This window comes from Bubalus kerabau, chromosome 11 (assembly GCF_029407905.1).
Source record: "Bubalus kerabau isolate K-KA32 ecotype Philippines breed swamp buffalo chromosome 11, PCC_UOA_SB_1v2, whole genome shotgun sequence".
In the NCBI taxonomy this organism is placed as follows: domain Eukaryota; kingdom Metazoa; phylum Chordata; class Mammalia; order Artiodactyla; family Bovidae; genus Bubalus; species Bubalus kerabau.
Genome location: NC_073634.1, coordinates 9,339,250 through 9,363,241, shown reverse-complemented (window position 1 = coordinate 9,363,241; position 23,992 = coordinate 9,339,250). Strand labels below are relative to the sequence as shown.

The window sequence follows — 23,992 nt, the reverse complement described above, 5'->3', positions numbered from 1 at the left end:
CTGCTGAAGCCAACAATTTGGGCTTCTTATTAATATGCCTGCACACCAAAAAGATATAAAAGCAACAGTACTGCACCATATTGGAAGTTTAAAGTCACAGTCAACATATTGATATTTAACTCTGGGCTAAGCACGAAAGGGTACATTGCAGATACTGACAGATGAGCCATGGCATTCATTCAATAAACTAAGCATATTTCATTTAGTTAGATCCACCCTTGTCTCTGACCCTTATGAAAGCATCCTGCCCTAGAATCACTGATGCCAACCTCCTCTTCCTGTTCTTCCTCCCCACCCCACCCCACCCCCAGGTTGGTTGACAATTTCTGCATCTGCGAAGGATACAGTGTGCCTCGCTGCCTCATGTATGAGATTTATGTGGAGACCTGTGGGCAGAATGCTCAGAATCAAGTCAACCCAGCCACGTTTGGGAAGGTATGTTGTGAAGATAAAAATACGGTGTCCACTGAGTAAAAAAGTATGCAAGTTATTAATAATCAGTGAGGAAATGCTGGGGTTTATTTGGGTCTAAGTGGATATAACCGGCTTCACCCTGGAAACCAGCCAGATGATTAGCCTACTTCCTCACACCTTCCCAAAGCCATCCCATCCTTTGTCCACACTTCATAGTGAGGGGCCAGGAAAGGGAAGGGTGGGGTTACATTCACCAGAGAAAATGCAGCTCTGGCAGCCCCAGAGATCCCCAGCGCTCAGCCAGGCTTGCCAGGTCATTGTTCCCTGCATAGACATGCCACAGCTCAGGACCCCACAAGTGCTAAGAGCTGCCTTGTGAGGTCAAACAGCTGATCCTTCCCACAATTTGCTCATATCTAGAGAACTCTTGGGCTCTCAAAGGTTTCTTCTGGGGGTTAAGAGCTCCGTCAGGGGCTTTGTTTATACCACGCAATACACAGCAAACGATAGCACAAGGATGGCCCATCTAAGACCCTCTACATCCAACAAATATTCATTGAGCAACTGCTATTTCAGCACTGTTTTAGATGCTGAGAGTACAGCAATTAACAGAGAACAGAGAGAAATCCCTGCCTTCACTGCACTTATTACTTTTTTATTTAAATTTACTGTATTTATGTATTTATTTTGTCTGCACGTGGGCTTTCTGTAGTTGCAGCAAGCCAGGGTTTCTCTCTGCTTGTGATGCTTGGGTTTCTCAATGCAGTAGCTTCTCTGGTTGCAGAGCACAGTCTCTAGAGTGCAGCCTGACTAGTTGTGGCACATGAGTTTAGTTGGTCGTGGCATGTGAAATCTTCCCGGACGGACCAAGGGTCAACCCATATCCCCTACCTTGGCAGGCAGATTCTTAACTACTATACCACTGGGGAAGTCCTGTGTTTATTATTAATATATTATAGTTGATGGAGACAGATAAAGAATATAAAATATATAGTCTATTAGATTGTGTAAATGGAGAAGGCAATGGCACCCCACTCCAGTACTCCTGCCTGGAAAATCCCATGGACGGAGAAGCCTGGTGGGCTGCAGTCCATGCGGTCGCAAAGAGTCAGACACAACTGAGCGACTTCACTTTCCCTTTTCACTTTCATGCATTGGAGAAGGAAATGGCAACCCACTCCAGTGTTCTTGCCTGGAGAATCCTGGGGACAGAGGAACCTGGTGAGTTGTCTATGGGGTCACACCGAGTCAGACGCAACTGAAGTGACTTAGCAACGGCAGCAGCAGATTGTGCAAATGCAAAGTAGAGTAGAAAGAGTAAAGGGTGTGTGTGTGTGTGTGCCTGTGTGCATATGTATATGGATGTGTGTGTTAGGGGAAGGTCTGTAATTTGAGGGGAGGCAAGAAGTAACTTTTGAGTCCAGACTTCCAGAAGATGAAACAGTGAGTATGGGGTTATATGAGCAAAGAGCAGAGCAGGCAGAGCCAATGTCAAAGACGCGAGGCAGGAGGGGGCTGACACAGAAAGGAGGCTGCAGTGGTTGGAGGGCAGAGACCAGGGAGAGAGGATCAGAGGCTCAACTCTGGGAGGTGGGAGAAGCCCAGGTGTGTAGGGGTCAAATCCTGGGTGTATTTGGAAGACAGCCAATAGGATTTGTTGATGGAAAGAATTAATAGAATCACAGAGCTTAATTGTTATTAAAATAACAATAATAGCTTTCATATTGCATCATATTTATTTTCAGTCTGGTTTTCAAGAATAGACAGAATCCACTCAAAACAAGTTAAAAGGAGAATTTTGATTATTATCATTTTTAAAATTTTCTTTTGGCTGCACTGGGTCCTAATGGTGGCACGTGGGCTTCCCTAATTGCAGCGCTTGGGATCCGTTGCCCTATGGCGTGTGGGATCTTAGCTCCTGAGCAGGGATCGAACGTTTATCCCCTGCATTGGGAGGTGGATTCTTAACCACTGGACCACCAAAGGTCTCGAAAGGAGAATTTTTTTAGAGGGATATCTCATTTAATCCAATGGCAAGAAGTTTGACTGGACCTCATAGAATCTAATCTAGTGCTGCCCAATAGAAATGTAATAGGAGCCAGATATATAATTTTTAAATATTCTAGATCCTCCTTTTCAAAGTTTTTTAGGTGAAATTGATTTTATAAATTTTAAATTTCATCCCAAATATTCAAAATACTATCATTTCAAGATGGAATCAGTATTTAAAACTCACTGAGTTGTTTTGTTCATTCTTCATGCTAGATCTCAAAAATCAAATGCATTATTTTACACGTTGTTCTTCAGTCACCTAGTCGTGTCCGACTCTTTGCAACCCCATGGACTGCAGCACACCAGGTCTCCCTGTGCCTCACCATCTCCCGTAATTTGGCCAAGTTCATGTCCATTGCATTAGTGATGCCATCCAGCCATCTCATCCTCTGACACCTTCTTCTCCTTCTGCCCTCAATCTCTCCCAGCATCAGGGATTTTTCCAGTGAGTTGTCTTTTTGCATCAGATGACCAAATTACTGGAGCTTCAGCTTCAGTATCAGTCCTTCCAGTGAGTATTCAGAGTCGATCTCCCTGAAGATTCACTGGTTTGATCTCCTTGCTCTCCAGGGTACTTCTAGGAGTCTTCTCTAGCACCACAATTCAAAGGCATTAATTCTTTGGTGTTCTGCCTTCATTACAGTCCAGCGCTCACAACTGTACGTGACTACTGGGAAGACCATAGCCTTGACTGTATGGACCCTTTACATGTATAGCCCATCAATCAGACCAGCCCATTTCAAGTGCTCAGTGGCCACTTGTGGCTGCTGGGTCCCCTCTCAGACAACCTAGACTAGATTCTGAGTCACCAGGCATCTCCTCTCTCCCTCTGGTGTGCCTATAAACCACTATGATGCGCTTCTCCTGCCAGGCCTGCTCCAGGCCCATCCCAGAAGCCAGCTTCCTCCTCCAGTGTCACAATTTCCCATGATGGCTGCTTGTATGGTGCTTGCTTCCCAAGATGCTTTACTTGACCTTCTGCTCCAGGGCCTGACCCTGTAACAATCTGCAGGCAAAAGAGGCCTGCAGGAAGGATGGGTGGGTGGGAGCAAACAGTTGGCATCTTTAATGCTTGGTGTTGTGACCACCATCCACCGAGGCAGATAGCATTAAAAGTCAAGGAACGAACCATGAGTGACTACGGTCAAGGTTCCCACAGCCTGCTACAACGCTGGGGCAGTTGACTTCATTATGGACTTCATTCAATTGACTTCATTCAGACCTCTTTCCACCTGTTATTCCCTCAAAAGTACCCAAAAGTACTGAACTCCCAAAAGACCTTGGCGGTCACTGGTCCAACTCCACATCCAATGACAAGCCCTTCAAAGTCACCTCCAGCTGGGAGCTTTGTATGAGAACAGAATGTCCTCTGGGGGCAGAGACAAGCCTGGGACTCAGAGCTGTGAGGGGGCAGCGTGTTTTTATGTCTCCATTACAAGGAAGTGACTCTTCCCCTGGACAAACAGTCCTCCCCCAGGATCCGTGCTTGGCAAGCAGAGCACAGGCGGCTGGAAAGCCGCCTGGCTCCTTGCAGGCCTTGGGGCAGCTCATAGCCTGCAGGATCAGACCCCCACAGGAGGCCCCTAGCTGGTGCTGAAATGACCTGGGGATAAGGAGCCTGCTCACGGGCCGCAGAGGTGTCAGTCCAGCCTCCCTCCGTTTTCCAGTCTTTCTTCCCTTCCTGTCTGCTGCCTTTCTCAGTGTTCCTCAGTGGACAGAGTGGAACTGGTTCCTGACATGCCCTCATCTTCCATCCACTCACGGCCTGATTCTCTCTGGTTCTTTTGTTCTTTTAAACAACATGATAAGCATCTGTGAATCCACCACCCTATAGGAACCATGTGGTCAGAAACCCCTCTCCCCGCCTTCCCCAGCTCCTGGCAACCATCAACCCCTTCATCATTATCTTGCCTTAAAAATTTTTTTTTAATTTTTTGGGCTGCATTGTGCATTATGTGGGAACTTAGTTCCCCAACCAGGGATGGAACCCGTGCCCCTGCATTGGCAGCGTGGAGTCTTAACCACTGGACCACCAGGGAAGTCCCTTTCTTGCCTTTTTAAAAAGAATCTTACTACATTTATATCATTTCTTTTTTTCTTAAACTTTTGATCCCTTTAACCCATTTTGCCCATGCCCTACCCCCCCTGTGACGTCTGGCAACAACCAATCTCTTCTCTGTGATCAGTGAGTTTGTTTGTTTGTTTGTTTTTAGTTTTGCTTTTGTTTTGTCACTGTTTCTTAGATTCCACATATAAGCAAGATCATACCATCTTTGGCTTCCTCTGTCTGACTTATTTTATAGATTACATTTCTTTCAAAAAGCCCAGTTTTAATTTTTGTGGCTTGAATTTTTTTAGAAGGGAGATCATGTTATGTGTCATCTTTGGGGACTTGTTCCACTTACTCTTATATCAAGACTCCTCTACATTCATTTGACTGCTGCATAATATTTCAGTTGACTCGTTCGCTCTCCAATTGAGCATTTGAGTTGTTTCCCGATTTTGCTGTTGTGAACATTCACATGTGTCTCCTACTGTGCACGTGGAACCGTTCTCTTGGGCGTGTGTCTGGGGGTTAATTTGCAAGTTGATGGGTTGTTTGACATCATTTTCTGAAATGATGGCTCCCATTGGGCTCCCAAGGGCAATTCTGTGAATTCCAGTGATGTTTCCACTGATATTCACTTCTCCACTGAATATTCTTGGCTCCCAACTTTTAATTTCCCTGCCCATTTGTTTCATTAAGACTTCAATTTATTGGTGTTTCTCTTCAAAGATAGGTTCCCCAGGGGTACAACTCAGTGTCTCAGGAGGGCTCAGGATGGAGCTTTTATTTTTATTTTTTGTTACTTTTTGGGTACTAACCTTTTTATCCTTCCCTGCCATTATGTTGGTTTCATTTAAAGCTTGTGGTCAGCAAAAGTAACCCTTCATTATTTTTTTTTTTTTAACACATGAATTAGAAGTAAGGTGGCTTAGTGATGAAGAATCCACCTGCCAATGCAGGAGACAAAGGAGATGCGGCTTCATTTCCTGGGTTGGGAAGATCCCCTGGAGTAGAAAATGGCAATCCACTCCAGTATTCTTGCCTGGGAAATCCCATGGACAGAGGAGCCTGGTGGGCTACAGTCCTGGAGGGTCGCAAAAGAGTCAGACAACACTGAGAGACTGGGCACAGGCCTCCCAAAACTGCTTTGTAAACTGTAAAACACTCCAGATAAATAGAATATTTTGTCCTTGTTATCAGATTGTTGTCAATGCAGATGGGTGTCGGAACCCAAGAGTGGCTGTTTCCTTATTCTAAGTTGCAGCTTCTTACTTCCGACCTGCTGAATCTTCTAGACTCAGAGTCATCCAGCCGTGTCAGCTGCTGAAGCTCACACTTAGCCCGCCCTCAATAAATCAAAAGTGATGTGGGCATGAATGAGGTGTTAGGCTCTAGAGCTCCCTGAATGTCTCTGGGTGAGGTCTTCCAACTCACCAGGAACTCCCCAGCTGTCTTATCACTCAGCCCACATTTTGCCCTTTCATCACTCAACATATTGATTGGGACACTTCCTCTAAGGCTTTTGAGTCTGGGCATCCTGGCACTACAGCACTTTCCTTATCTGGCAGCCTTATCAGATGGGAATGGGGTGACTTGAGCTTGACACATTTGGGCTCTGGATCATCCCTGCCTCCTTTTTTAAGAAACCTAAGGCTCCTGTTCAAAACCTCTCTTGGATTTCCTTCTCAGTCGTTTCTCATCCAGGGTGGTCCCACTGCAGTGTTCCAAAGAAAGTGTTAAAAAGAGCCTCCGGTATGATCGAGGGCATTTGTCCAGCGTTTTTGATCTTCTGACTTCCTTTCAAATCCATCTCCCAAGACACTGGGGTCCTGGCTTTCAGTTCCTGTTGGGAATTTGCCCAAAGAATGAGCCAGTTTAGTGTTGCTGGTCTTGGAAAGGGACTCTGAGTTGCTGAATCTGTGACTCAAAGAAGGGAGAGGAAGGGGAAAAGGATATGATCCCAAAGCTTGTTTACAAGAGAAACAACAAAATACCCACTTCTCACTTCCTGCCTCTTCCCCTGGGAATAGAGTTGATTCCAGGTTCCACACAAGTTCCTGTGCAGATGTTGGGGTGTTTCTTGCTCTGCTCCACAGTCCCGGGTACATGACGGGTCATCTCACTCCCAGTGCAAGTAACAGGCTTATGAGGATGAGGAAACTTCCCAAACGCTGACTTCCTTTTTTGTTAAAGTAACATTTCCTGATGCTTTTCTGATTATGAAATAATACATTCCCTTAATAGAAAATGTGGAGATTCAAGAAACGTGTACAAAAGAAGAAGGCAAATGTTGGCCATGGCCTCATTGTCCAGAAATGCAGCCTGACCTCCCTAGAAATCCTTGGGTGATACAAAGCCCTATTGTCATTCTAGTTTACCAAAGGGTACCTGTCTAACAAGGTCCAGCCCCATGTGACAGCCACACTCTGAGCTGAGGTTAAAGTGGAATGATTTCCCCAATCCTCCAGCAAGGTTTCTCATGAGCAGGCTACTAGGAATGGGGACCTGCTTTTCCTCCCGCCCCTCTCCCACCACCTCTCTGGGTTTTGGGAGAAGTAAAAGTGGACGGAAAATTTCTACCACACATCTTCACATTTGGGGGCTAGGCAGACCCTTGTCTTCTGGTCCCCCCGGTGGCTTCTGCAGGGCAACCCTTGAGAATGTTCTAGAATGCATCCCTGGCTTTAGTGAATAACTCATTCCAAAACCTGACTGCCCATCCTGAGGCCTTGCTGGGCAGAATCTGGCCCTCTCACCTGTCAGCTTTTGTTTTTTTTATGATTTTTTTTTTAATATGGACCATTTTTTAAAATTTTCTTAAAAGTTTTTTATTGAACTTGTTACAATAATGCTTCTGTTTCATGTTTTGGTTTTTTGGCAATGAAGCATGTGGGATCTTAGCTTCTTGACCAGGAATCAAACCCGCATCCACTGCATTGGAAGGTAAACTCTTTACCACAGGACTGCCGGGGAAGTCCTCTACCTGTCAGCTCTTTACCACTTGTGGCCAGCGTCTGGGTGTGGAAACTTCTCAGCCATCCTTGTCTTGAACAGGCTGTGGGTATGTTGGGGCCAGGGCAGTGACCACAGTCCTCGGCCTGCCCCCAAGGCCACTGGCCAGCTGTCTCTCGTCAACTTGGAGTCCGGTGCCCAAGCCAGACATTGAACGCAGGGGCCTCAACATCAGTCCTTGACGCTAATTCTTGAATCTTCTTCCCCAGGGTCTGAGGTGATTGGACCACCCCATCCTACCCACTGTTCACAGGTCAAGGGGTGATCTGAGGGAGCTCTGAGGGAGAGAGACTCTGAGGGAGCTGTGAGCAAGATAAGGTCTGCAGGAGCGCTGAGCAAGCAAGGCTCTGAGGGAGGGAGGGCTGGCTGAGGCAGCCAGGCTTTCAGGGAGCTCTGAGTGAGAGGGTCTGAGAGTCTGAGGGGGCTCTGGTCCAGAGACTCTGAGGGAGTGCTGAGAAAGGGAGGCTTTGAGGGAGCTCTGATCCAGAGAGGCTCTGAGAGAGCCGTGAGCAAGACAGGGTCTGAGGGGCCAGTTTGGGAGAGAGGCTCTGAGGGAGCAAGTCTGCGGGAGCACTGAGGGAGGGAGAGTCTGGGGGAGCACGGCTCTAGGGGAGCTGGAGTGAGGAATGGTCTACTGGTCTGAGGGACCTCTGATCCAGAGAGGCTCTGAGGGAGTGCTGAGCGAGAGAGGGTCTGATGGCCTGAGGGAGCTGTGATAGAGAGAGACTCTGTGCGATCTCTTAAAGAGGGACTTTTTTGAGGCAGCTCTGATTGAGGGAAGCTCTGAGGGAGCCGCGATGAAGAGGCGCCGAGGGAGCTCTGAGTGAGGAAGGGTCCTCAGGAGCTCTGAGTGGAAAAGCGTGTGAGGGTGAGGGAGCTCTGGAGGTTAGTTGGTCTGAGTTAGTTCTGAGGAAGAGAGGCTCAGAGGCAGCTCTGAGTGAGGGTGGGTCTGAGGCAGCTGTGAGGGAGGGAAGCCCTGAGGCTCTGAGGGAGGGAGCCTCTGAGGGAGCTCTCTCCTGTGGCTTATGTTTTGCATCCCTTTCGGTTCTCCTTCCTTGATTTGGCCTCCTGACTTTGATGTTAATTGTGCCAGACCTAAAGCAATTATACTCCAATTAAAACATATGTAAAGTAAATATGGAAAAAAAAATAACGTTCCAGACCTGCCCTCCTCTCCCTTTCTGTGCCTCCACACAGGGTCTGGCGGGGCGGGGGAAGTGGGGGAGCCTTCCTGTAGGAAGAGGTAGGGTCTGAGGCAGGCAGGAGAAATGTTTTATGACATCCAACCCTCCCACTTGGAAGCTGAGAATAAAAGAGAGAGGAAGGCAGACCCAGAGATGTGGAGAACATGGAAGAAATCATTACACGGCCGCCTGGAACATCCTGCCCTCCTGCTCTGTAGTTTTGTAGTTTTACCAGGATACAGGATTTCCCTTTTCAACAGTCATGCACTTGGATACTATGTTTGTCACGGACCTTCAGACAGAACAGACTTCTGGTTTTTAAAAAATATAATTGGTCATAGATATCATATCAGTGCTAACAGAATGTACATCAGAAAGATAGTGGGAGGGAGGTGGGAGGGAGGCTCAAGAGGGAGGAGACGAGTATACCTATGGCTGATCCATATTGATGTTTGACAGAAACCAACACAGATACTGTAAAGCAATCATCCTTCAATTAAAAATAAATAAATTTTTTTTAAAAAAAGATAGTGGGGATGGGGACTTCCCTGGTGGTCCAGTGGTTGGGACTCTGCCCTCCCAATGCAGGTTTGATTCCCTGGTTGGAAAACTAAGATTCCACAGCCACTTGGAATGGCCAAAAATAAATAAATAAATGGTGGGGAGATGAAACATTGAGTCAGAAGTAGCTCTCATTTAATATTTTGTACATTTGCTAACAAAATCTTTCAAATGAAAAGTAAATGAATACATTTTAACATGAAAATGCCAATCACATTGGAAAAAGGAAAGTAGCATGATGGACTGCTTGCAGGGTTAGTAATGCCCTGCTTTTAGAGGATTTTTAATGACAAGGGGAAATGTTTACAGTACAAGGTAGGGGGAAGAAAGTGGGAAGCAGAAATGCTGACACGAGAATTGTGACGATGCCAGTATTTCCAGTGTAGACTTGCAGAATCCACTCGCACAGCGAGGCTTTGGGAAAAAGTCAGGAATGAACTGCATTGGAGTTTACAAGGTGGTTCCCTTGGAGTGTTGTGTTTCCTTCTTTTTACTTGTCTGATTATTCCAAATTTCATTTATTTGTATTTTCTTTATGATTAGAAAAGAGGGAATGCAGGTTAAACATGGCAAAAGATGAAGCTGAAAGTTCTATTTCTAAATTTTAAAATTGCAACTTTAAATCTAACTTACTCTTTTAGCTCGTGCACTTGGTTTTCCCTGATCTTGGCACCCGGAGGCTGGGAACGAGAGGCAGTGCCAGGTAGGTTGATCATTTTGGCTTTATTCTAAATGTTAAAAACATACATTTTGAAAAAATCACAAAATGGATGACCAAAAAGTGCAAAACTAAACAAACTATAAATATCAACTCTTCCCAAAGAATTCCCATAATTAAATGAAATTCCCAGTGCCTGATACAATTCAGGTGATGCCAGAACCGAATTTGAGTCTCTGTCTTCTCAAGAGATTGTGTTAAAGTACAAAAGTCACAGTGTATTTTTCTGTTTCAACAGTTTCAATGTTTAGACATGTAAATGTCTAATAGTTAAGTAATGATAGCCCTAGGACAATAAAACTATTTTAATTACTCTTTGAACTAAAATTGCTAAGTGTTCCATCTAATTCGCATATTTGAATTATATTCAAGAGACCAAGGTACCCAGGTGATATTTTTAACACAAAAGGAAATTCCAGCATTATCGGGTGCATCCTGTTTTAATTATCACTCAGTTATCATTGTTACTTGTTGTTTGTTTTAAATCAAGAAAAGTCAGGAGAAATCAGCGAGAGCAAGAAATCACTAAGAAGGGACAGAAGCCAAGTTAGGGAAGGACTTGCCACCCATGAAGGAGTTGAAGGCATGGGAAGTGTTTGCCAAGTTAAGCATTGGGCAATAGTTAATTTGAAAAAAAAAAATTGTTGGGCTGCTATGAGCCCATACAAGCTGCTGCCTTTCCTGGGCTTAGCAGAGGAGGAACCAAACTTCCTTCTGGGGGTTTGAGAATCTGAGTCCATTCAGCAGAGGGAACACTGGCGTTGGTCTGCATTTCTTTGAGGAAGTTGATGGCAGAGACGACAGGAGGCTTTCCCTGTGGCATCTCTCAGATTCAAGTGTCATAAGTCAGGAAAGCAGAGGAGGACATACGCAAGCTTGTTTCAAAGCTGATGCGTGTGAAATAGTATGAAATGGTCCACCTACCAAAGCCTGGTCGGGCTGAATGACTGATTAGCTTTTCCTGCTAAATGGGGTCAATGATGAAACCCAGAGAACAGCTGTAAGTCCTCCTTGGGTAGGCTGTTCTGTGTCTTCTCCCAAGCCCACTTAGTGGTTTGACACCATCTTTAAGACCATGTTTATTTTTCAGGTATCATTACGACGGAATCTGTATCAAGAGAAGTTCTTTCTTCTATGCCCAGTACTGCTCCCTTCTGGGTGGAAAAAGGTGCACCAGGTTAGTACCTGTCACTTAGGTACTTTGGTCTTGGTCACAGCCTGGTTCATATTAGGACCGTTTGTACTTGCGTTGACTCGAACTGGCTCTTTGGCTGTTGTGCCATTCATCCTTCTTAAGGATGGAAACACGCACATCACATCAACACTCCTCTGACATGGACGTCAGTCTCTGGCAACATCGTCTGCCAGAGAAATGTGTACCGCGTTCATTTCCTCAGTTACGGCTCATTTTCATCATCATCTCAACGGCCAGGGCCATTTTGCACTGTCTTTGTTCTTCTCCTCTGTCAAATTTGACAGAATTGGCCACGTCCTGCTTGAACTTTCCTTTAGCCCTCAGGACTCTGCGTCATCTAGTCCCTTCCCTAGAATGAGCCCTTCCCCTCCCCACCAGGGCAGGCATCTCCACGCTTCATCATTAATGACGCTTTTCCTACATTTTGACCCCAGGACACCGCATTCTTTTCTATCTCTCACTTGCTGCTATCACTTCTCCTGCTCCTCGTCTCACCCACCCCCAGGGATGTTCTGTTTGGCCATCTCCTGGATGTTCCCACGCAGAGGACCCACTGGTCCCTCCCACTGAAGACGTAGAACTTTAACTTCATTCTCTCCCTCCCATCACCTCTGCCTCTTGATGCCCTCATTTCCATCTGTGATCCCAAGAGATAGAACCTATGCAGAGGATCACCCCGCAGCCCTCCCTGACTCCCCGGGTCACAAGTCCTGTTAATTCTCCCTTCCTGGGTCTCCTGATGGCTCTTCCTGGTTACAGGTGTTTCCTGTATGTCCTCATCATCTCACATCGAGATGATTTTCATGGGTCCTGTGTAAGCTCCCTCCCTTCACCTCACCACTATCTGAACACAGCCGTGAGACTAACCTGCCCCCAGTTCTTCAGTTTTTCTCTTTCTTGCTCAGAAATCTCAGGAGCTTGCTCTTACCTCCTGTGTAGAGCCTACAGCCCCCTCTTCCCAGACTGGTGACCTTCCCCAGCTCTTTCTATAGGCACTTCCCATCCACGTTGCCAATTTCTCCCAAATGCACAGCCTTGGTTTCAGCCATGCTCGCTTTGCTCGGAGGACATCAAATGCGTGTCTGTCTTGGCTCCCCATCATCCCGTCCTTGCAAGACGTCATTCCTTCTCTCTCAATCCAGCTATCAATCCAACCGCTTGGATGAAGCCCTAGGGAATTACAGAGTGGGGTGGAGGAGGAAACCATCTCAAAGGGTTCCATACTGTGTGATTTCGTTTATAAAACATTTTGAAATGACAAAGTTTTTTTCCTTTCTAGTTGAAGGGTAGTTGATTCACAATGTTGTGTTAGTTTTCAAGTGTAGAGCAAAATGATTCACACACACACACACACACATATATTCTCTTTCATATTCTTTTCTATATGGTTTATCACAGAATATTGAATGCAGCTCCCTGTGCTCCAGAGCAGGACCTTGTTTATCTACCTATGTATAACAGTTTGCGTCCGCTAACCCCACCCCGCCAAATCCACTCCTCCCCCACCCTCCTTGCCTTTGACTACGTCAAGTCTGCTCTCTATGTCTGTGACCCTGTTTGTGTCTTGTAGATTAGTTTGTTTGTGTCATATTTCAGGTTCCACAAATAAGTGATATCATGTAGTATTTGTGAAATGGCAACATTTCTGGAATGGAAGACAGCTTCTTCATTGCCGGGAGTTAGGGGCATTGGGCTGAGGGAGCAAGAGACGGTGCAGCCGTGGTCACCTTGTGATGAGACACGCACTGTGTCCCAGCCGTGGTGCTGGATGCACGCATTTCCATAGGCGAGCTACATGCCCACATGCAAAAATGAGTTTAAGGAAGACTTGGGAAATCCGAGTGAGATCAGTGGATTTGTATCAGTGTCAAAACCAGATTGTGATATTGTACTAGAGTTTGGCAGGATGTCACCATTGGGGAAGATCAGGCAGAGGTAAAATGGAGCTCTCTGAATGATTATTTTATTTTTTATTGGAGTATAATTGCTTTATAATGTTGTGTTGGTTTCTGCTGTACAATAAAATGAGTCAGCCATAGGTATTTATATATCCCCTCCCTCTTGGACCTCCCTCCTTTCCCCTCGCCCCATCTCCACCCCTCTAGGTCATCAGAGAGTGGATTCTGAAAAAGAAAAACAAATATCGTATATTAACGCATATATGTGGAATCTAGAAAAATGGTGGTGATGAACCTATTTGCAGGGCAGGAGTAGAGACAGACATACAGAACAGACTTGTGGACACAGCAGGGGAAGGGGAGGGTGGGGTGAATTGAGAGAGGAGGATTGACATATAGATACTGTATGTGTGTAAAACAGACAGCTGGTGGGGGCCTGCTGTTAGCGGGGAGCTCAGCTTGGGACCCTGAATGATTTCTTGCTTCTGCTACCTACATTACAAATAATGAATCAAGCCTGACCCTTCAGTCCAGGAAAACGTGTGATGACAGGTCCTAGGAAGTGGCCAGTCTTCCCCTGCCAACGTCTTCTGCTGGCATCCATTCCCCCTTTGGCAGTTAGAGTCCGGATTGTCCTTGAGTCTCAGAGCCCTCCTCACTCTGGCCTGGGTGTGTGTGTGTGTGTTGGGGGCCGGGGGGCTGGACAGGTAGCACAGGTGTTCACACGGTGCCCTAACCAAGCACCTCCCCCTCTGTCCTCACACACCGAGGCAGGCAGGTGGCTGGGTCCGCCCAGGGCACACCCTCAGGTCCCGCTGTTACAGGCTCACTAGCATTCAGAACCCGGAGGGGATCCCCCAGCCAACCACAGACCAGCATCTTCCTTGTTCCCCAGAGTGACAGAGTGACAGAGAAGCCAGGCGCTTCTCTGAGGGTGCAGCCAACTGAGGTCTGATTAGCACTTTGCTGCTAATATTTGCCTCGGGAAGGAGAAGGCATCTGGATTTTTCAAGGGCATCTTGTGTGTGTGTGTGTGTGTGTGTGTGTGTGTTTTTCTGGACCTCATATTAAGGAAAGAAATGGAAACCGCGGATGAGAGCATCAGCATAGAGATTTGGCTGGGAGCCAGGCTGGTGGCTTTAAGGGACTCGGACTCTGGGGGTTTTTTGCTTTCTCATCACTGCCACCACCAGGCACTGCAGAAAAAGCAGATAATCTAATTAAAATCAGTTTAGTCTTGAGATAAGCCCCTGTCTCCTCCCTGTCTCCCCATATTGTCCCTCGGAGCCCCTTCAGAGGAGAAATTCTACTGTCAGCTCTCTGCCACCATCCACCCCGCCCTCTCCCGATGCCAGCGGCTTAGCAGGAGGACAGGATGCCTAGCCCGGGACCTCTTTCACTGGACTCCTCACAGGTGGCCCAGGAGCAAGCAGACCCGGAGCCCTGGTGTCAGCAGCGTTTGTTTTCCCTGGAGGTGAGGGAGGGGGGCAGCGGTGGACGACCGTGTTGTGGTGGATCCCACTGAAAACTGCTGAGGCAGCATTTCCAAGAAGAGACCAAGATTTGATTTGCAAAACCAACGAGCAGCTTGAGGCTTTTTTTTTTTTTTTTTTTAAGGAAAATGACTATAAATATGCAGCGTGTGCCAGATGCAAAGAAGCCCTTTCCCAACTCCAGGGCACTTCCTGCCTTGCTCCCCTCTCCAGGGTAACATCTTTATACAGGGAACAGACCTCCCCAGATCCCAGTCTTGTTTAGCTGGCAGCTGGACTGAGCCCTGGACCAGTGTCTAAGCGCTGACCTAGAAATTCTTGGCGAATGGAGGCCAAAGTATAAAATGCTCTGTTATGGTCAGGGGAAGGGGAGGGAAATGGAGAGAGAGTGTGTGTGTGAGTGTGTGTGTGGTTGTCACATCTAGAGAAGCAGCTCTGCTTAACATGTTTATTCTCCACCTCGTAAGCAACATTCCTGGCTGACATGTCACAAGCAAGACGTTGTCATTTTCCAAATAGATGAGTCCCTGGTCTATCTAATGTGACTTCTGAGATTAGTGGGACGGAGGCCCAGGTTTCTCTCAGGACATATGAAAACTAGCCCTTGCCCTCATCCGTCCCCCAGTCCACACACACGCGCACACACACACACACACGCACACACTCACTCAGCTTTTCCAACTTAGCATATTAAAAGCCTGTAAAAAGCTTCTAAAATCGGGCCTTCCCAAGTCACGCCTGCCTTTGTTCTCTGTGCGTTTGTTCCTCTGCCAGCTCATGAGCTCAGGGGGCTGCCTGGCAGCCCGCAGAACCCAGGACCTTGGGTCCATGGCTGGCCGGTTGTGCCCAGGGGAGCAGAAAGGCTCCGGTTTATCTTTCACATTCATCACCCTGGGAGGGCGAGTTCAAGGGAGCCGTCAGCCAAGCAATCGTGGGCACCGCAGACCCAGAACATCTCAGTGTCTTTCCCACGGAGTCCACGTGGCCCCAGTGCCTGCAGGAGGTAAACCTTCCTGGGGCCAGCCCTCCCCCGACAGCAGGGCTCTGCTGCTTCCCGGGCGGCCTCCTTCTCAGGTATAATCAGGGGTCCAAGTTGCAACCCGCCCTTGGGCCGTGTCCACCCTGTGCTTTGCAAGGCTGGTTGGAACTTGTTAAGGTGTTTTGTTTTTTTTGTTTTTTTTTTAAATAGGCATTACTTGGTTGTTGTCTAGCAGCTCACAAAACATAGGTGTGGAGGATCCCGCCCTGGACTGCACCCTTGCTGGGGGGAGGTTTGAAAAGCAGGTGAAGCTCCCAAACCATCTCACCTGTTCAAAGCACCCCTCACATCCTCCCCTCCATCCCAGACGCCCAGACAAGGTGGCATGCAGTCTGTCTGCCGAGGAGGCCTGGCTTCCGGTTGCTGTTTTCCCTTGTGAACGACAGACTTTCAGCAGTTTCAAAGGTGTCCCGTTAGATCATCATTTTGCAATTAAGTTGCTCATAAAAATCTAATGGGGATAGAGTTAAGCAATGTAAAAGCAACAGCCCCCAGCACAGAAAATAAGGAGTCCACGCCTCTCAGCCACACTCAGCCAATCCAGTTTAAAAAGAAAGCTGTTCTTCCTAAATGGGAAAAGAATGAAAAAGAATAGATATATGTATGTGTATAACTGAATCACTTGGCTGCACACCTAAAACTAACACAACTTTGTTAATCAACTATGTGCCAATAGAAAATAAAATAGACAACCAGCGAGGACCCACTGTAGAGCACAGGGAACTCTGCTCAATATTCTGTAATAAGCTAAATGGGAAAAGAATTTGCAAAACAGTAGATAGATACATGTATTTGTGTGTGTATATATATATATAACTGAATAACTTTTCTGTATACCTGAAACTAACACCACATTGCTAATCAGCTATACTCCAATATAAAATAAAAATTTTAAAAGTTGTTCTTTTCCACTTTGTTTCAAAACCCTCGCATCTTCCTTTGCCCTCCTCATGTGCATTCTTTATTATCACACATATGTGTGTCTTACAGCAGTGGTCCCCAACCTTTTTGGTACCAGAGAGCAGTTTCGTGGAAGACAGTTTTTCCATGGACTGGGGTGGGAGATGATTTCGGGATGGTTCAAGTGTGCTACATTTCCTGTGCACTTTATTTCTGTTATTATTGCATCAGTTATACCTCAGGTCATCCAGCATTAGCTCCTGGAGGTTGGGGGACCCCTGTCTTAAAAGACGAAAGAGTGGAAGAGGTAATAGTGATGAAGATGTGAAGTCAGAGCTGGATTTCTGGCTCTGTGAATTGTTTCTTGTTTCCTGTACGTAATTGGGGAAAATAATGAATTTTTCTCCACTACCTAATGGATTGTTGTGAGGAGTAAGGGGGAGTGAATAAGGCACTTAGCAATGGGTAAATGCTCAGTATATTTTAGTCGTTAGTGTTGTGTGTGTGCTTAGTGCAATCAAAAGTATATTAAATAAAGCTTTTTGCAATCATAAGACCTACCCTGATATGAATATATACATTGTCTATTTAACTTGAGATGTAAAAGTATCAAGTTGATAAAAAAATAAAGTGGGAAAAAAATATATCAAGTTGAGAGGTTGAGATGTAAAAGTATCAAGTTGATAAAAAAAATAAAGTGGGAAAAAAATATATCAAGTTGAGAGGCTTCCCTGGTAGTCCAGTGGTTAAGACTCTGAGCTCCCAATGCAGGGGGCACGCGTTCAGTTCCTGGTTGGGGAACTAAGACCCCACATGCCGCATGGCACGGCCTAAAATTTAAAAAACAAGTTAAGGGTGTCTTAACCAGATTCATTCCCTGGGTCAGGAAGATCCCCTGGAGGAGGAAAATGGCAACCCACTCCAGGATTCTTGCCTGGAAAATCCCATGCACCGAGGAGCCTGGTGGTCACAAAGAGTCAGACACGACTGAGCGACTAACATACACTCCTAACCAAAAACAGAGTTGTTGATTCATGTTCTTTGAGTAAAAATGGAAATGAAGTCCGTCAACGGTGAGAAGATGGAACACCTTCCCTCCGCAGTCTGAGGCTGAGCACGTCCGGGACGTGAATTGGGTGTTATTACATTTTTATCTTCTTACCTTTGTGATTGCTTCACGTTGTTGTTTCACTGCTCTTAGGATGATTTGCAAGGGCAAATGATGATGCCAAAATGATGCAAATGCAAGTCTGGATTAATGACAAATGATGTCAGAACCTGAGAATGTGGATGCAAATTGTAGTTAAGCTAGAAGAAAGTTATATGCCAGAAAGCGTTTTAAGCTAACACAACACTTGAGATTTTCCGGGAAAAGGAAAAAAAAAGGCTGAGTCGTGTGGCATATAATCATGTCCCAGCCCTCTTTACGCTGGACCCTTCTTAGCCAAATTGATAGTAAAAGCTAATGAAAGTCAAATGTGTTTTTTATGTGTCTACACTGTGCTGAGTGAAGCAGACAGTCTGCAGGACCCAGAAGGGACCCTGACCTTCCTCTGACCCTCTTGGTGAGGCTGGGAGAATCCGCTAACCTTCATGCACACCCTGGAGACTCTGAGCAAAGGTTACAGGCTCTGGGGGTTGAAAAAGTTCTTTTAGTGGTGGGAGATTGTTATTGTTTAGACGATAGTTGGTATCCAACTCTTTGCAACTCCATGGACCATAGCCAGCCATGCTCCTCTATCCGTGGAATTCTCCGGGCAAGAATACTGGAGTGGGTTGCCATTTCCTTCTCCAGGGGCTCTTCCCAACTAAGGGATGGAACCTACCCCATCCTTCCCCTTCGTCGGGTGGAAAATTGAAGCTCTCAGAGCTCAAGTGACACAAATAAGAGCAGCCAAGGATGCCTGTTCTGTTGTGGAGTTAGCTGCCACCTCCTTCCCAAGCTGCCCTTCCCTGTCCCCCAGCAGTTAAATCTTAACCGCCTGGGCCCTGCCTGTGGGGCAGGAGCCAAGGGGACAGCCCGCATGGAAGCCAAGTGACCTCTCTGGGCCAACTCACCTCCAGGTAACTCCTGCACCCTGGCTTTGTTTCTGTTGTGGTCATTAGACACCTTTTTTGTTGCTGTTCAGTCACTAAGTCGTATCCGACTCTGCAACTGCATGGACTGTAGCTCACCAGGCTTCCCTGTCCTTCAGTGTCTCCCAGGCTTTGCTTAAATTCATGTCCATTGAGTCGGTGATGCTATCTAACCATCTCATCCTCTGTCGCCCCCTTCTGCTGCTGGTGAGTCGGCTCTTTGTATCAGGTGGCCAAAGTATTGAAGCTGCAGCTTCAGTATCAGTCCTTCCAGTGAATATTCATGGTTGATTTCCTTTAGGATTGACTGGTTTGGTCTCCTTGCTGTCCAAGGGACTCTCAAGAGTCTTCTCTAGCACCACAGTTCGAAAGCATCAGTTCTTCAGCGCCCAGCCTTCTTTATGGTCCAGCTTTCACATCCGTACATGACTGTTGGAGAATGGACTGACCCAAACCTAAGGTCAAGGGAGAGCTCCTGGGACTTTAGAGAGCCTTGGAGGGGATGAAGGACCTTCCTGCGTGAGATGAAAGGCATTTTCCTCCACTTCCTTCTGACTACCACCATCCCAGGCCATCCCTGCCTTGAAGACCTTGCACTTGCATCCAGAAGCAGAAGCAGAGTGTTGGTCTGCTACCTCACACCACGTGCACAGAACTGAATCTACTCTCCATGATGACACGTGGTGTGCTGACATGGACCTTACATATTATTCCTTCTCAGTTTCCTTGTTCTGTGAAAGTGCCCTGCCTCATCCATTGACTCACAGGATATTATTATCATTTCTGAGTTGACCATTTTCAAAGCTCGAAATCAGAAAGTAGAAGACTTCATCTGCATGATGATTTTTCTTTTCTCACCAGAGCAAGTCCTAACCATGAGGACATCATATTCTTGCTTCTAAAGGGAATAAACTTTTAAAAATAAATACGTGGTTGTCACAGTTATACAAATGAATTAAAAAAAAACACTTTAAGCAGGTGATAATCAGCAGTTGTGGAGAGAAACTTGGAGGAGGGTTTTGAAATCAAAGTTGTGTGTGTGTGTATGTGTGTGTGCTGTGTGCTCAGTTGGTTCCGATGCAACCCTATGGACGGTATTCCCCCCACACAAATAACTTCATTGCAAAAGAACCTTTATGCCTGAGCTCAGAAATAGGGGTCTAACTAAAATTATTTCTCTCTTATCTGTTATGTCACAGTGGAGACGTTGTTGCCTTTGAAAAGTCTACTAATTATAACCGCATTCTCCAAGAAGACGGAGCAGTGAGTGTTGAATAAAATAGATTTGCTATGATAGACCCTGAAATATTCAGTAATTGTTGAATTAGATGCAATTATTTTCCTGTGTATAACGTTATTATGGGCAGCCCTTAGCCACTCACCCCCCTGATCCTCAAGGTGATGCTGGCTGATAATGAGGGAGCATCAGGTGAGGAGGAAGCCGGTGGCAGTGCCCGTGGGACACAGTCGGGGTGGCACTCCTAGCCCTCCGGATAGGGCGGGCAGTTCAGAAGACCTCTCTGTCCTCCCGTGGCATGTAGACAAGGGCCTACTGCAAACCCACATCAACGATCTGCTAAGCAAATTGAGAAGCTCAGAAGTGAATAGCTCAGCGAGAAGCTTAGGAAGGCTCAGAGTGCAGAACGAGAAAGCCAAGGAGGATATACTGACCCTGGAGCCATGCTGCCACAGAGCAGGCCATTAGGTTGGAGAGGATGAAGGGGACTCCCCTGCCCCAGGTGCAGTCCAGCAGGGCAGGCTATGGGGCTCAACCTCCAGCTTCCCAGGAATGCTCTCACCTACTCTATTAGCATGGAAATTATTCAAAAGATGTCAGGGAAATCCTGAAGAAATCTTTTGAGTACAGTCCTTCATGCAAATCAGGAACAGCCATGCCTCCCCTTGCTCCGGGGTGGGAGTAGGGCAGGGAGGTGAGCAGCAGGATTGTTGAGTTCACTTTCTGCCGCATGGCCTTTTTCCATTCTTAATGAAAATGTTTTATATTCTGTAATCTGTTCTTCGAAAGGAAAGTCAGTGCCCCTCACTTTCCTTGTTCATTCGGCCCTGAGATTTTATATATGACTGACCATTTCTGTAATCCAGGGATGGTGACCCAAACAGGAGATGGTTTTAGTTCAAGGGCGGACAACCATGTAGACAAGCATTGTAGAATGTGTTTATGGCATCGGATTTTTCATAGGTAGGCTTTTTATTGTTACTATACAGCATTTGTGGGCTTCCCAGGTGGCACTAGTGAAGAACCCACTTGCCAGTGCAAGAGATAGACGCGGGTTTGATCCCTGGCTCGGGAAGGTCCACCGTAGGAGGGCATGGCAACCCACTCCAGTATTCTTGCCTGGAGAATCCCATGGACAGAGGAGCCTGGTGGGCTACAGTCCATAGGGTCCCAAGGAGTTGGACACTACTGAAGCGATTTAGCATGCACACACACATACAGCATTTGTAATGCAAGGTCATTTTGAAATATTAAATATGTGAAATATTAAATCCTAATTGCTCCCTGGTGACTAGAGAGTATAGTCTAATAGAGGAAGGTTAGTATCATTTTCAATGAAACAAGAGAGAATAGTTGCTGGGATCAAGAAAGTGCCCGGGGGTGTGGATGAAAGACTAACCTATAGTAGCAGTGAATAATTATTATCTGACTTAAAGAAATAATCTGTGTGAAAATGGTTTTAGGGTGACAGTCATTCACCGATCAAGACAGAACCCGTTGGATCCCCTTTGTCTGAATTCAGGAGATGTCTATTCTGGGAGCAGGAACTGGCAAAGAAATACTCCTACCACGTGGTAGGCTTGGGACTTCCCTGGTGGTCTGGTGGTTGAGAGTTTGTGCTTCCATTGCAGGGGACATGAATTTGATCCCTGGTTGGGAAGTTGCACATACTACACAGGGTGGGGGAAAAAAAAATTTTTTTTAACAGTAAGATTGCACACATCAGGGGGACTAATGCTCCATGCCTTGCTGCCTAGGGCAGTAAATGGCTTCTTAGTCTGCCAGTGATCACAGTTGTACAAAATGGACTAAGATTTGCCTTCTGCCAGGCCTGTGAGGACTGTCATTCCCTCCTGGGCTGGGTGATGGTCAGGAAATTCAGGGCTTCTCCTCACGCCCTATAAAAAGACTCCACCTGGAATCATGTCACATTCTAGAATGAGGGTCTCCATCACAGAGCAAGAAAGAGGTCTGTGCATTTTCTAGCAACTGGGTCTGGGGGCATGTGGAAGGGGAAATTGGGCTTTAGAGGGAAAGGTGGCAAAGATGGGTGGTCTTTAGAGTGGGTGGTACAGACCCGGAAATAAATGAGTTATGGTATCAAAAACGAAGCGACTTCAATTTTAGTTGAAGTTATGCATTACTCCACATGAAATGAAAATGTCGCTCAGTCATGTCTGACTTTTGTGACTTCATGAACTGTACCCCACCAGGCTCCTCTGTCCATGGGATTCTCCAGGCAAGACTACTGGAGTGGGGTACCACTTCGCATCACTATCAGTAAAAACACACGGCCCCAGGAAAGAGTTTGGCTGATGCCACAGCCAGATGGTATTATTATAGGGCCTGCAATGCAGGAGACCTGGGTTCAATCCTTGGGTCAGAAAGATCCCCTGGAGAAGAACATGGCAACCCACTCCAGGATTCTTGCCTGGAGAATTCCATGGACAGAGGAGCCTGGTGGCCTGGAGGCCACGGGGTTGCAAAGAGTCAGAGCCAGCTGAGCGGCTGACACACACAAGGGCCTCAGCAAGGTCTGTGAGAAGCAGGTAATTCTAGAAGTGGGCTGCAAGCCGAAACGACTCTCCGTATCCTCCTAGGTGGCCTTCCTTGCTGATGAATACTGCAAGTGCTGCCAAGACATTCTGCAACATGTGAGGAGCCAAGAACTCGAGAGGGTAGGCTTTTATCTACAAAACCCAAGCATTTATGACTTGTTCTTAACCTTTCGGCTCAAGACCCCTCAAGGGATGTGGAGTAGGAATTCATCGCACTAAAGTGCTTAGAATGCAGCTGTTTTACAGTCAGTGAGCTCTTGAAGGTGATATGTTTATTCAGTTTAATCATCTGGACATTTTCCAAGGTGCTCATATGGATAATTTTACGCTTTAAATATAAACTCAGCTATTTTTAGATCCTAATTCCAGCTGATCTGGAATAAAGTACTGATGGCCCAGTGGTAAAGAATCTGCCTGCCAACGCAGGAGACGCAGGAAACATGGGTTCTAGTCCTGGGTCGGGAAGATGCCCTGGAAAAGGAAATGGCCACCCACTCCAGTAGTTTTGCCTGGGAAATCCCATGGACAGAGGAGCCTGGTGGGCTACAGCCCATGGGTTCCCAAAGAGTTGGACACAATTTAGCAACTAAAGAACAACAACTTTATTTACCCTGGGATCCTCAGTGATGGTTTTCAGAGCTGTTATTGATACATGCTAATGCACAAGATAGAGAAGGCAAAGGCACCCCACTCCAGGGCTCTTTCCTGGAAAATCCCATGGACAGGGGAGCCTGGTGGGCTGCAGTCCATGGGGTCGCTAAGAGTCAGACACGACTGAGTGGCTTCACTTTCACTTTTCACTTTCATGCACTGGAGAAGGAAATGGCAACCCACTCCAGTGTTCTTGCCTGGAGAATCCCAGGGATGGGGGAGCCTGGTGGGCTGCCGTCTATGGGGTCACATAGAGTCGGACACGACTGAAGCAATTTAGCAGCAGCAGCAATGCGCAAGAAGCAGTTCGAAGCAGGGTGCTCTGACATGGGAATCATCAAGAGTGGATTGTATTCTAGAGTTGGCCATGAAAGGCATGAAGAAATCTTTTAACGATTCTGAATTCTATCTTTTACCATATAAAATGAAACTCCAGAGAAGCAAGTGTACATTTAAATGAAAAGTCTTCTGAGGCTTCAGTGTTCTAAGCACTTCCACTTTGGGAGATAATATTTACTCAGCATGAAGGCATTTCATGCTTTGTAGAAAACATTGGCCTGAGGGAGGGACCAGGCTATCTTCAGAGTGATCCCTGGCCTATTAACACCATGTTATAAACACCCCCCAAGTTGAATATCCAATCCACTTCTTGTCTATGATGCTTCATCAAGTACTAACTGAATACTTACCCTGTGACCAGCACCGTTTCTGGAACAAAGAGGGAGTCTTGGAGTCTTGAGAAGCTGATAGTCTGGTACTGAGAGGAACAGTGTAAGCCAATGAGTGTGATACAGTATGGAAAGTTCTAGAACACAGTGTGATCAGACTGTTCTCGGCTCCCAAGGGAAGAAAAACAGAGATGCCTGGAGAAGTTTCCCTGGAAGAGAAACTCGCCATGTTGCGGGCGAGTCTCATAGAAAAGCAGAAGTCCAACAGATGCTACGTGGGGGAGAAGAG

The 23,992-nt window shown here is 46.5% G+C and overlaps 1 protein-coding gene across 1 annotated transcript in view; it reads left to right on the top strand.

The window, feature by feature from the left end:
- Positions 1-363: 363 nt before the first annotated feature.
- Positions 364-23,992, top strand: part of RFX8 (regulatory factor X8) — a 47,377-nt gene continuing 23,748 nt past the window's right edge. Inside the window, exons 1-3 of the mRNA XM_055539060.1 lie at positions 364-435; positions 21,290-21,400; positions 22,427-22,480. Of these exons, the coding sequence (XP_055395035.1) occupies positions 364-435; positions 21,290-21,400; positions 22,427-22,480 (237 nt within the window). The remainder of the gene's footprint in view (positions 436-21,289; positions 21,401-22,426; positions 22,481-23,992) is intronic.